The sequence below is a fragment of the Galeopterus variegatus genome, unplaced genomic scaffold (assembly GCF_000696425.1).
Source record: "Galeopterus variegatus unplaced genomic scaffold, G_variegatus-3.0.2 Scaffold121, whole genome shotgun sequence".
In the NCBI taxonomy this organism is placed as follows: domain Eukaryota; kingdom Metazoa; phylum Chordata; class Mammalia; order Dermoptera; family Cynocephalidae; genus Galeopterus; species Galeopterus variegatus.
The window spans coordinates 234,344-247,549 of record NW_007726232.1 but is presented as its reverse complement, the minus strand read 5'-3'; the positions used below and the strand labels follow the sequence as shown (position 1 = coordinate 247,549).

Genomic DNA, 13,206 nt, shown 5'->3' with positions numbered 1-13,206 from the left:
TGATACAAGCACCTCAGCTCAGAGGGTACCCTACAGGGAGGGTGAACAGGAGTCAGCTCAAGTGCATTCTACATTTGACTGGTAATGTCTGCCTGAAGCCCTGTGTGGACAAGGCTCAAAAGGACATTCAATCAGTGGTGTCTACCCTGGGTAAAAGTCGGCAGAGGGGGAGCACTTTATGCCTCAGAGGGAGGCAGAGCTAGAAGTGTTTAGGGATGGTAGGGATGGCTGAGGATTAGGTTGGTAAAAGGGGAAAGATGCTATAGAATCAGAATTGTGGCCATTCTCTCCCCTCAAATCTCCACTCAACTGCTTCCTTAGCTCACTCCCTCTCGGACAGAAAACCTAAATCTTGAGGATAATCCTTTCCGGTGATCTCTGTGCATCTGCTGTTTCTAGGCCTCTGATAAACATCTACCCGTGTCCCAAACGTTGTGCCCAGTACGGCTGACAGAGACCTTGGGGTGGTCTCCTGCTGGGTTAGGGCCCGGGTGCAGCTCTCTGGGGCTTACTCACCTGGAGGTCCAAGTTTGCCCCAGCATCAATCAGCATCTGGACCATCGCTTCGTCCCCAGCAGCACAGGCGTACATCAGTGGCGTCATACCCTGTGTGAGTCAAGGGCAGATGCTTAAGTGTCTGCAAAGAGAACACAACACCGCACATCTCGCAGGCCTCTGCCCTCAAAACCACAGATCTGGGCCTCCTGCTAGACCCAGCCACTCATCCTGAGCTTTCCTGAGCCTTGTGCTTCCTAGGCCCCCTGGACATGTGACACTGGAAGGGTGTGTAGGAGCATTAGCACAAGTGCTGCAGGACACCCCAGGGCTGAAGCACGGGCCCTGCAGCAGACTTGGGTGCAACGGCCACCTCTGCCACAGGGAGCTGTTGCCTTCATACAAGTTAACTTTCCTGCTCTGTGCCTCGGTTTCTTCATCTTTAAACCGGGAACTACAGTCTCTATCTCACAGGGATGTTGTAAAGAGTGTGGGTTACTATGAGAGTACTTCAAAAAGTTTATGAAAAGATTCGTGTTGTCTTTCAATTCTCTTTTTCCACGAACTTTTTGAAGCAGCCTTGTATGCATGAAGTGCTTAGTACAGAATAAGCTTACCGTGATTAAGATCTAACTAATTGCAATCACAACAGTACTATCACTGCTACTATGTCACACTGCCTTGTACCAACCCATCCCAGGTCCTGTGCATGGACACCACTGTGTTAAGCGATTTGCATGCAGTATCTCATTTAATCCCATAATATTTCTATCAGGGAGGTTCTGTTATTATGCCCGTCTTGCCGATGAGGCGCAGAGGAGGGAAACTAACTGCCCATGGTCACACAACTAGCAAGAGGTAGACCTCAGATTGGAACCCAGGTCTAGTGAGCTGTGAAGCTCATGCTTTGAGGAGTCTCATGAGAGGGTCAAGAAGTGTTTGATTTAACATCTCGTGCTCCTAGCAGTTCGGAGCTTTTCTGAAAGCGGAGTCCCCATTCCTCCCTAAGTTTAGATGGGCTGTTAACGGGGCTGCCTCCATGTCTGGGATTCTTCCTCTGTGGCCAACAACAGTGAAGGCAGCGGTGGAAAGTGTCTCTTCCATAGCCGGGTCTCTGCAAGCATTTGTCTGGCGCCTCCCGATGTTATTTATTAGGTTATTTGTGTGTAGACAAGATCTCCTCACCTCATAAATCCTTGCCTAGTGCCCAGAGATAAAGAAATGGCCTGAGATTAATCATGGGGTGAGGACTGTTTATCCACAGATCATTCTATAAATACCAGGGTTTAGGCAACAAACAGGACAGAGCATTTAGAGAAAAGCCAACTGCAACAGAATGGAAATCTGGCTTTGTTTCATCGCCCTGTGCACGTACTTGACTTTCTTCTCCACACATCTGTATGTAATTGGGGGTTTCAACCAGGCTATGAGCCCTGTGAGGAGAAAACTACTCCAGGCATATAAAGAGGCTAAATAAAAAGAGGCTGATTAACAGATTCCAGGGATCATTGTCATCATTGACAACAATATGACAACAAGAATCATCACATTGATAACAAAACCAGAACGAGCATTTATCGAGCATTTACTAAATGTGCTAGCTGCAGAGTTCTCACAGTAACCCTACGTGGCAGGCTCCCCATCTCCGAGGTGAGGGAACTGAGGCTTCTCAGGAGGTGCAGTAACTTGTCCAAGATGCCACGGCAGCTGTGATGTGGCAGACTAAATCCTAGCTCTGTCTCAGCCTAAGGTCGGTGGCTTCAATGCTGCATTGCTGAGGAGGAAGACAACTCCACCAGGGCGAAATCTCCTGCAAAGCCCTGGAAGCTGCGTCCATGGAGAGGCCTGTGGGAGGTCCCACCCCCAGCCTGTCACACGCTGTCCTGTGGTCTCCCCGGACCCCTCGTCTCAGCATATGTCCCCACAGCTCCACCGCCAGGCCTGGAAGGCTGTCCTGACTCCTCCGCTCAATCTCAACCCTGCCCCCCACTCAGGCTCAGTCAAGCCCCTCCAGCTGGAAGCCTTCCCTGGCTGCTCCTGCCCCACCTTCCAGGGTCCACCCTGGCCTCATGGTCCCCTCGACACTTCATCACACTCCATGTCACGCTGTCATCTCCTCTAAGAGCACCGCTTCACCCCACCACTGTCATTTAACTTTCCCCACGCTTCTGTGTGGTCTTCCAAGCCACGCGTGCCATTACATACATAGCAAGTGCTCACAGAACAGTGTCAAATAACCAAAAGGGGTATTCCATAGTGGTTAAGAGCCTCGAGTCAGATTGCTTGGATTCTTCTAATCTCAGCTCTGTTCCTTTCTAGTTGTATGACCTTAGGTAAAGCAGCTTGCCTATACCTCAGTTTCCTCATCTATAAAATGGGGGCTGACTGGTTGGCTCAGCTGGTTAGAACACTACCTTGTAACACCAAGGTCAAGGGTTTGGTTCCCCATACTGGCCAGCTGCCAAAAACAAAAACGAACAATAAACCTCATGTATAAAATGGGGAAAATAATAGTACTGCATCACAGGGCTGCTGTCAAGATCAAGTGAGTTCATCCATGGGAAGCACTGGGAATAATGCCTGCAGCACAGTAAACACTATGGAAATGTTAGCTGTTCACAGGAAAAATAAAACAAACACAAAAACTCAAGTTAAAGTCTATCTGAACTTGTAAATCACCTCTGACATCTCCTAGGCTTTTTCCTGCTTCATTTTACTCCTTAGTTCACTAACACATTCTATTTTCCACGTGCTTCTGTTTCTTATTATCTGTCTCCTCCACTGGAATGTTAACTCCACGAAGGCAAGGGCTCCTACGGGCCTGGCACATTGTCGGGCACAATACGCTCTAATACACACATTCGTGATTATTATCCACAGCTTGATGCCAAGCTGACACCTCTGGACTCTTTCCCAGCCTTCCAGCCATGGAAGCAGAATCCACATTAGAAAGGTTTTCCAAGGGTACTAGAAGTCTCCACGCTGACATGCACTTGAACAGGCAGGGCACGATTCAGGAGGCAGTCTACCTCTCTCAGAAGCACACAGCTGAGCAAGTCTCAGGGTTAGGGCAGAAGGGATGGTGCCACCAACTCTAGCAAATGGGAATTCCCGACTCTTGTCCCTGAGCCAGCCTAGTGGAGCTCTGAGAACATACCTGGTCGTCCATGGTGTTTACCCCATCCGGCCCCAGGGCCTCGATGGCCTGGTTGATGAGATCTGTCCTCCCACAGTTGAGCATGCGGAAACCCAGATCCTGGTTGAACTTTTCGGTAGCTGCCCGGGCATCCAGCCTCCGGAAGGAACTGAAACAGCATTCAGGCCTGCCCAGGAGAGACCCAGAGGTATGAGACTGTGTGTGGACTCTTTCTGCTAGGACACTACCTGTCAATCACATGTGACACAGCTGGGCCAGGCTGTCGTGTGGAGTGAGGATGGGTGAGAGAAGGACTGGGATGATGGTCATTTCTGCAGTGATTGGCCTCACATGTTCTGTGACACGAAGAGAACATACTTCTGCTTTTGTATAAACATGTTTAAGAAGTGCTCTGAGCTCTACGTGTGGAGTGAGGATGGGTGAGAGAAGGACTGGGATGATGGTCATTTCTGCAGTGATTGGCCTCACATGTTCTATGACACGAAGAGAACATACTTCTGCTTTTGTATAAACATGTTTAAGAAGTGCTCTGAGCTCTTGAGAGCGGTCAACTGTCAAGAAACAAACTAAAATAACCCATCCAGAGACTGCCCTGAGGAGGAAGCAGCTGGATCCTGCTCGTGCCACAGCGCTTGGCTGTATACTTTTTACATGGAGCAGGCTGTGCCTCAGCGTATAAAATGGCCTTTGTGGCCAAGTTCCAGGTTTTGCCTCTACATCTCTCTCCTTAGGGCTTCCTGGTGAGGCCCAGAAGGACCAGAGATGGCAGAGAGTAACTGGCTTAGAGTCCTGTCTGCCATCAACCCAACCTTCCAAGGACAGTCAGAGCTAAACTCTGAGTCTATAGAGGGCACACCACAGATGTCCCATAGGCAGTGTTAGTCTGGAACCATGGTTGCACCAACATGAGAAAGTTCACATCCTAGAATGAGGTCTGGGCATTCACCATGGAGACAGAGGAGACCATAAGTAGGTTTTAGGCAGAGAGTCAAAAAAAGATGCATGGCTCTCATAGACTAAGGATGGCCAGAAGGAACCTTCTCCAGAGAACTCCTTCAGGAGACTAGTCCAATACAAGACAGGTACTTAGGGAAGGAAGTTAAGAGCACAGGCTTGGGGGCCATATGAACCTGGGTTCAAATGTGGGCAGGGTCACTCTGCCGGCTGAGTATCTGTGGGCAAGCCACTATCCCTTCCTGATCCTTAGTTTCTTCATCTGTAAGATGGGCCTGGTAGCCCCTTCTTCTCCAAAGTTGTCATGAGGACTAAGTTAACGCACATAAAAAGAAAGGGCTCAGCACAGGACCTGCACCCAGGAAGTGCTCAAGAAAATGGGGGCAGTTATAGGAACAGAGGAAAGAGAAGGCCCACTTCCGCTCCCTCCCCCAAATATCCCAAGGAGTCAGACTGTGTGAGCCCTCCTGCCCAAATCCAAATGTGCGTCTGCCTCTGTGTTTCAGACAAGTGGTTGCAGAAGATGCACCTACAGAGCTGCAGCGTCAGTGCAGAACAGATCTGTTCCAGTCCTCAGGCTCGGCATGTGCGGGCCTTAGAGCAGCTGGAGGGCACTGCAGCCCCTGCTCTCTGACCCCTCCCAGCCACCAGGAGAAGGGAGCACTGGGGAGTCACCGGGGGCTGGACATGGGCCCTCCTTGCCCCCCAGTTCCATACTTGAGCTGCCGGGGCTCGCAGTCCAGGCCAGGCAGCAGCAGCCGGGCTGCCTGCCGTATGTCGCCACTGTCCACGGTAAGGCTACGGCGGTGCTCCGCGTAGGTGATGGCCACGCGCATCCACTCCATCAGGGGCGGCAGCAGCATGAAGGGCCTGCAAGGCAGCAGAGAGAGGGTCAGGCTCAGGTGGGGTGCTCCCTGAGGAGCAGAAGGGGACCCCCCTTTAGCACACACACTCTCGGAGGATGGCCACTGAGGCTACTCGCTTTGTGGAGGAGGCTTGATCCTTCTGTTCACAGAGACCCTCATGGCCCCCCATCCCACAGAATCCTAGTCATAATTCAGAAGGAATTCTTGTCATAGGCCATCAGTAGGACCTGAGGGCCCTTAGGTGGTTATGAAAGAAGGGGTTCACCAGTGTGTGGAATTGGGGACTCTTGCCCCCTCCAAAGAATTCCGACTGGGTCTCTGGCTCCCCCTTTCTGCAGAAGGCAGAGACTGCCTGCTGGGTAGTGGGGTGCACAGCCGAGTCTGACAGACCCAGCTCCACACCCAGCTCGCCACGGCAGCTGTGCTGTCTCCTCTTTACCACAGACGAACACAACCCTGAGCTTGTTTTCTTCATCTGTGACACGGGTAGCACCTACTCTCAAGAGTGTTGTCGAGCTAAATGAGATGACACATTTCATGCTATGGAGTGTTGTTGATGGTCATTCCTTCCTCAGCAGGAACCTGGCTGAAGGGACCCTATGTCGCTTCCTGGGCCAGGCCATGGATGCCTCCAGCTTGGCGCTCAGAGAGGAGTGGCAGCCCTGAATCCTATGGGTAGGAATGGTCCCAGGGGACTTGTGTGACATGGAGAACCCACATGGAAGCAGGGAGAGGCCGTCCAGGAAGGTCTCAGAGTTGTCACCTCTGGGGGTGGCTTTCACAAGCCACTCTGTGTCACAGGGGGTGCCGCTCCCACGGGAGATGCTGAGTGCCCCCAGGCATTACACGGCCACTCAGGCCTGCCCTGTGCCCCAGCCAGGCCTTTCTACTTCCACCCGGCTCTTGGCTTCAGCCAGGGAGGGGGGGTCCACTCACTATTGAGGGAAGGATTCCTCTTGTCCTCTGCCAGTTCTGGCAAGTGTCCCATGGCGAGGGCCCCCTCAGGAGACCACTTCACAGCCCACCAGATCTCATAGCACCCTCTCCCCACCACACTAACCCCGACCAGCCAGTCTTTGGTTTCATGACTCAATGGATACCCAGCCTGCTCTGCCCAGAATGGATGGAGCTCATCCCACCCCACGGGTCAGGGTGGAAGGCAGCCCTGGAACCCCGCCCGTCGCGGCCGTTCTCTCTGATGGCTGCCCAAGAGCTGGCCTCGCAGCTCCCCATGTTCCCAGCCCTTCCTGATGCCTGCCACCCTAAGTCCTTCTTTTTATACTAAGCCAGGGAGTGGGCACCAGGCCAGCAGCAGGCAGCCGGCAGCAGTAGTTGGGGGTGAAATCAACAGCAAATACTTCTTAATTCTGGCTTCAACCCTAATTGCAGCTCCAAGGGTGTGTGTTCAAATTCACGGCTCCAGGGCTGTCTCAGAGGGAGCAGCTCCCCGCTGGACAAGGTCTGCACTGGCCTTGGACTCACTCCTGGAGGCTCCACCTAGAACCTGCTCCTTGAACCCTCCCAATGATTCTGTTAGTGCCTAATTCCCTGCATTAAATTGTTTCTGCTTAAAATACCTAGAACATTTTCTGTTTCCTGAATTGAAGACCGATTAATATTCTCAACACACAGAAGTCTAGATTATCCTCCTGCCTCTGGCATGGTGGCTGGTCCCCATCTGTCTACAAACAAGGCTGTGCCAGCCCCAAACTGACCTCTTCAGGCCTTTCTCCCTGGTCTACCCACCTCTCTGGCCTGTGGTTCATGGGAAGGTAAAATGATCAGCAATTCCTGGACTTTCTCAGTAACCTCCCTCCCATGGGCTATGGGTTCCAGGCTACGGTTTTCTTTCTGGTAATTTCACCAAGCCCACTGGGCATGCTGAGAAGAGCTGGCTTGCATTACCGTACATTCTGGAAAGTCCCTATAGAAACTCCCATCTGCAGGGGCCGTGGCTGTGTTGCAACTCAAGGAAGAAAGGGCCTGGGGGAACAAGGCTGAGAACAACTGATGGACGAGTTGTCCTCGAGGTCTCTCTGCTTTATCCCCTTCCAAAGAAGAAGGCAGCTTCCGCTTCTTGCTTCTCCCTGAGAGTGAGCTTGGCCGCAAGCCTTTCCATGCCAGAGTGAAGATGTCTGCGGTGCCAGAACCAGGAGACTGGGTCAGTATTGAAGACGCCCCCTTTGCTCAGCCCTCCTGCCCTTGGCTGTTCCCCTGGGCTGGGTCTCCTAACCTCGGAATAGCCATTCTCATTTTTATACTCTTAAGAATAATTGAAGACCTCAAAGAGCCTTTGTTTATGTGTGTTGTTCTATTGATATTAACTGCATCAGAAATAAAAATGGTGAACATGTTAAAACACATGAATACACAGGCTCACATCCTGTTAGCATCAGAGTAATGACATCATCAAGTCACGCAGCCTCTGGAAAACTCCCCTGACACTTGGGAGATAATGAGAGAGAAAAGGCAAATAAGATCTCATTATGAAAATTGCTTTGACCCTGTGGATTCCTGGAAAGAGTCTCTGGCACCCCAGGGGTCCCTGGAGCACGTTTGGAGGACTGCTGCCTTTGAAGTCCACAGCAGATCCCTAAGACAACACTGCTCAGGAGATGGCAGGTGGCAGTGTGGGGCTGGGATTCTGCCCCTGGGTGACGCCTGGGCCAGTGAATGCTAGAGTGACACACAGTTTGCAGAGACACTCCTGGCCCAGGAATCTAAGGATCCTAGATCCCTTCCCTGTGGCATCCTCACTGGGAGAAAGTTCTAATTTCTTTGATACACCTGAACTGGCTCTATAACCTTGGGCAAATCATTACCCTCTTTGGGTCTGTTTTTCTATTAAAGGGGTTGCTTAAGTTAGTGGTTTGTAGACTTTTTTCATTGTGAGAAACCCTTGTTTTTACATCAGACTCCACACGAAAGCAGCTATACCTACTGCACACCCCTTGAGTACCTGGAGACTGCCTGGGCTGGAATGCAGTGTACGGCCCATGAATTAAATTGTGTGGTTCTGTGTAACGTATCCCACCTCTCCTGGCCTCAGCTGCTCCATCAGCAAAATGGTATAAATAATAAGATCACCGCACAAGACCACGGGAAACCTGTACGTAACATGCTTAGCACAGCATTTGGAACATGGTATGTTCTCCATAAATGTTAACTATCATTACTAGTTTAGTATCTGTTGATAGAGAAAATACATAATTGCAAAAAGGCTACAGGAATCTAGTTTAATTAAATGTCTCAGCTTCAGCCTTCTGAAAGTCCAGCCAATTCCCTGCCTGTCCCCCCATAACAAGTATAAACACGCAACTCTTGCAGAGGCCCGCCAGCAAGCTGCCCACCACCCACTCCATCCCAGCTCATAAAACAGAAAACAAATGCGACTACTATGTGGAGTGGGAGCTGGAACTGTTTCTGGCAGCACAGGCTCTCGGTCTTGGCAGTGAAAAAACTCACACAGGGGAAGGGGCCACAAGGAACACAGACCCAGAGGCCGCAGGTCGTGAACGTGTGTGGCGGGGAGGGAGGGTGGGGAGAGGATGACTTCAAGGGATCTGCAACCCCTGACATGCCCCAAGTGCTGTTTGCGCCTAAACTAAACTACAATACACATGTAATTGCAAACAAATCTGGTGGCTGCTGTGATGGACGAAGCCACTTAAAAGGGCCATCGATTTTCTGGTAGAACAACTATTATTATAACTATTATCATGTGGGGGTAGTCCATGAAATACACCAATGAAAAGGGTCTTTCTACATGAAGAATAGGGGAACTCCCTGACCAAGTCCTCTTGCTGCTAGAGGAGGAAACAGAAACCCAGAAAGGCTAAGTGCCTTGTTCAAGCCAGTTCAGCAGCAATAGGGACACCAGACCCAGGTGATGTAACTCAGTTTCTCTTCATCTCTCTCTTTAAATTAATCATATAGATGAGCCTGATTGTACCAATCCAACGGTCTCACAAGGCCCCTCAACAGGACCAGGCCTGCAAAAGCCATTTTTCCCCCCTTAGAAAATGAAGGAGAATAAACTTCTTAAGGCCTTGGTTTTAAGAGGTCCCTGCAGCCTGGAAAAAAAAATAAACCCTGTCGTACTCGGCAAGCATATGATTTATTGGGATTACAGTCCTATAAGTGGTGTCTTAACAACATGGAACAGGAAACGCCTCCAATTTCTAGCTCAAAGCAACCTCTGTTCTTCCTTGAGGTGGGCAGGGGCCTCAGAGTGAGAGGCAGGTTGGCAGAGGGGGCACAGGCCTGTAACTGGAGGCCATGAGACCCGAGACCCAGGCATGAGAAAGTCTTGTGCCTCTGTCTCCAACCTGGCAGGCCAAGTGTCTGGGGCCAGCAGGTCTGTACCCCTCTGCACTAACTCATGAGGAACTAGGCATGAGAACTCAGGCAGACCCTGGATGTGCCCACCTGCTGGGAAGGAAGGGCCTGAAGACCAGGCCTGAGCTTGGCCCTGGGGAGACAGGCCCATGGTTGAACTTCCAGCCTTGGCTGTGAGCACAGCAGGCTCTGGGGCATGGGCCTGGGGAGATACATTATTCCTTAGGCTTGCTCCCGAGAGACTTCCTCATCACCCTCTCGGCTATGCACCTCCCTGCCAGCGAGCACCCATGCAGTCCAGGAAAGCACTGGCCACAGATGATGATCAAGGGAGGGGCGGCCACCATGCTTCCCTTCCTCGGCCCTAAATTCTTCCACTAACTTTGCCCCACCTTCAACAGGGGTCAGAGCCAAGCACTGAGGTTGGATGGGATAATTTCCCCGCATTCACCCTTCTCACGGATCTTGCTGTGAAACACCCTGCTCCCACGCCCCTCCCTGTCTCGCTGCCTGGGCTGGGGCTGGGGGTGGCAAGTGGCACTGTCAGGAACTTGCAAATACGCCAAGCTTTTCCCAATCAAGACACAGCTCCACAAACAGAGACTTCTCTGGGAAGGTCAGGTTGGCTCTGCAGGGCCGGCTCAGAGGCCCTCACATGGATTCCCAAAGAGATTTCCACAGAGCCACTGTGGCCTAAAACCAAGCCAAAACATCCATGTAGAATAAAACCAACATTGTCCCACTGAAGTCAGATTCTACTCCCTGCACAAAGGAAGCAATTCTAGTCTGGCTCACATCTTGGACTAATTATTTTTCTAGAATTGCTTGGTAAACCAGAATGGTTTGGCTCAGTTTGGAGTCAGAGCTGGGCACGTTTCTCTTCTCGGACCCCCAGGCCTGTCTCCTCCAGCAGCCAGGCTACCTTGGGATGAGCAGCTGACCCATGGCAGAATCTCTTCTCGGGGTCAGGTGACTTTTGTTCGAGGTGGGGCTTTGGGCTTTCTGTGGGGAAAATACACTTTTCTTATTAAGACTCATCTGGTTCAGCTTAGAGACACTAGATATAGCTTGCCCAGATAGGTATATGGATATAAATTTAGAATCCAACCAAGTCATGATTAGCTGTGAGCCACTTCCCGGCCTCTTCCCAGTGGCTGCCCTTCGGGTCTCAGTGGGAACCTAACAGCTCCCATCAGAGCATGGGAGTCAACTGTGTGACAATCAGTGCATCCAAGAATAGAAAGACACGAACAACTAACATCACAAAGCATTTGCTAAGCACCTCGCACTGTTATAAGCCCTTTATATCTGTTGACTCATTTAATCCTCTTGGCTATTTTACACATGCGGATCCATTTTACACGTGGGGAAACTGAGGGCCAGAGAGGTGAGGTAACTTGCCCCACGTCACTCACCTAGCAAGTGGAAGAGCTGGGGTGTGAACCCAGGCAGTGTAGTCCAGAGCCCAAGCTCCTGAAGAGACACTCCACTGGCACTCAGATTAGTCAACTGGCCCTGGTCCATCTCGTCCTCTTAGGGATGAGGATTAGGCACAGTAGCCATAATTCATCACCCAAACTGGATGACTTCTGAGAGGGAAAAGGAGTGCTATTCCCAACACTAGGACAACCTGGCATACATTAGAACTGTGTCGGGCAAACTGGAACATACGGTCACCATAGTGTTAGGGCACTTGGCTGAAGAGCCTTTGCCAGGCAGTCCCTCTAGCCAGCAGGAGGTCGCCCCTGCCCACCCACTGTGAAGCAGCTCTCCATTCTACCCTCCAGCACTGCACCCTCGTGCCCATATAGTACTTACCCAGTTTGTAAGTATTTCTTTTTTTTTTTTTTTTTTAAAGATGACCGGTAAGGGGATCTCAACCCTTGACTTGGTGTTGTCAGCACCACGCTCAGCCAGTGAGCAAACCGGCCATCCCTATATGGGATCCGAACCCGTGGCCTTGGTGTTATCAGCACCGCACTCTCCCGAGTGAGCCAAGGGCTGGCCCCATGTAAGTATTTCTTTTAAATTTCTTTTAATTTTTTGGCAGCTGGCTGGTACAGGGATCAAACCCTGGACCTTGGTGTTATCAGCACCGCTCTCTCACCACCTGAGCTAACCAGCCAGCCTCCAGTTTGTAAGTATTTTGCTTGTCTGGGTGGTTTCCTGTCTGCTTTCTCTTCTGGACTATAACTTCTCTGAAGGCAGAGATTGTTTCTCCATCCCTCAAGACAGGAACCCATGTTAGAAACTCAGTTTTTGAATTTGTAAAAGCGTGGCATGTTTCTTACTCCTGGAAGCAAAGTCCTCATGTGCTAACATGTTTTCAAGGGGTCTGCCTTTACTCTAGGACTGTTCTGGAAGGGCTCCAGAGAGCTCTTGTGAAAGGGGGAACTGATACATCTTTCGTTCCTAGGGGATGGAGTTGGCTTGGGTGTTGACAAGTGGTTCTCTTCAGGAAAAAAGAAAACAATTCCTTATTTTATAAAAAGGTAGCCATTTCACATGAGAATGTTCCAGCTGGGAACAACTTCCTGGTGGGGAGAGCTAGACAGACTGGGGCTAAGGCAGCTGGTGGGAAGGCAGCTAGGCTGTTGAGAAGGAGCCGTCATCAGGGATTGAAGAGGCAGACATCTGCAGATGTCCATGTGGCCTTGCCCTTGGTGGAGGGTCACAGTTGTCTATCCTTGGTAACTGGGCCTGACTTCAGGTGGCATCTCATGCAGGTGAGATGGTGGAGATTCCAGTGGAGACAGCACACAGGCCACTGCCCCTCCGCCCTTTCCCACGCAGCAGGAAGGGCTCCGGGCCCTGCCAGGTCCAGGACATCTGCCCCACTTCTCAGGCCAGAGCTCCCCAGCATGGCTGCTGGAGGGCGGTGGCTGGCCCAGCAGGCCTGGGGCGGAGTGGTGTGAAAGTGGCCTCTTTCCACCTGGCTTGGGTGTGGCTCCCCTGGCCCATGGCCACACCTCACCTATGGAGCTCACAGCTGCTATGTGCCAGAGACCCGCTTTCCCTCCCATGCTTGGCTCTGTGGTGGCCGACCAGAGACCACAGCTCTTTCACCACATGGAAGCCAGACAGGCGAGGGCTCCAACCTGCTCACACACACACCTCTCCCAAGGGCACCTGCCACCTCCCATCGGCCTCTGCCAAGAAGGCAGTCTTGGGAGGACCCTGGGGATCACTGCCAGGCTTCATTCACCCTACAGACACCAGTGGGCAAGGAGGGGGTCTTTTGCTTAGGCTCTGGGATAGGTAATGCTGTTCAGATTCAGCTGAATGTAATCATATAGCACCCGCCTTCCCCATCAGACTGTCAGGTGAAGAGTTTTCAGAAACTTCTAGGAAGCGGCAGGGGCATAGGACTCTTGAGGCCTGACAGAGATACACGTG

At 51.4% G+C, this 13,206-nt stretch overlaps 1 protein-coding gene across 1 annotated transcript in view; it reads right to left on the bottom strand.

The window, feature by feature from the left end:
• Positions 1 to 13,206, bottom strand: part of ABTB2 (ankyrin repeat and BTB (POZ) domain containing 2) — a 169,945-nt gene that overhangs the window by 15,756 nt on the left and 140,983 nt on the right. The window contains exons 4-6 of the mRNA XM_008587941.1: positions 5,324 to 5,476; positions 3,653 to 3,818; positions 517 to 606 (exon numbers count right to left, since the gene is read on the bottom strand). Of these exons, the coding sequence (XP_008586163.1) occupies positions 517 to 606; positions 3,653 to 3,818; positions 5,324 to 5,476 (409 nt within the window). The remainder of the gene's footprint in view (positions 1 to 516; positions 607 to 3,652; positions 3,819 to 5,323; positions 5,477 to 13,206) is intronic.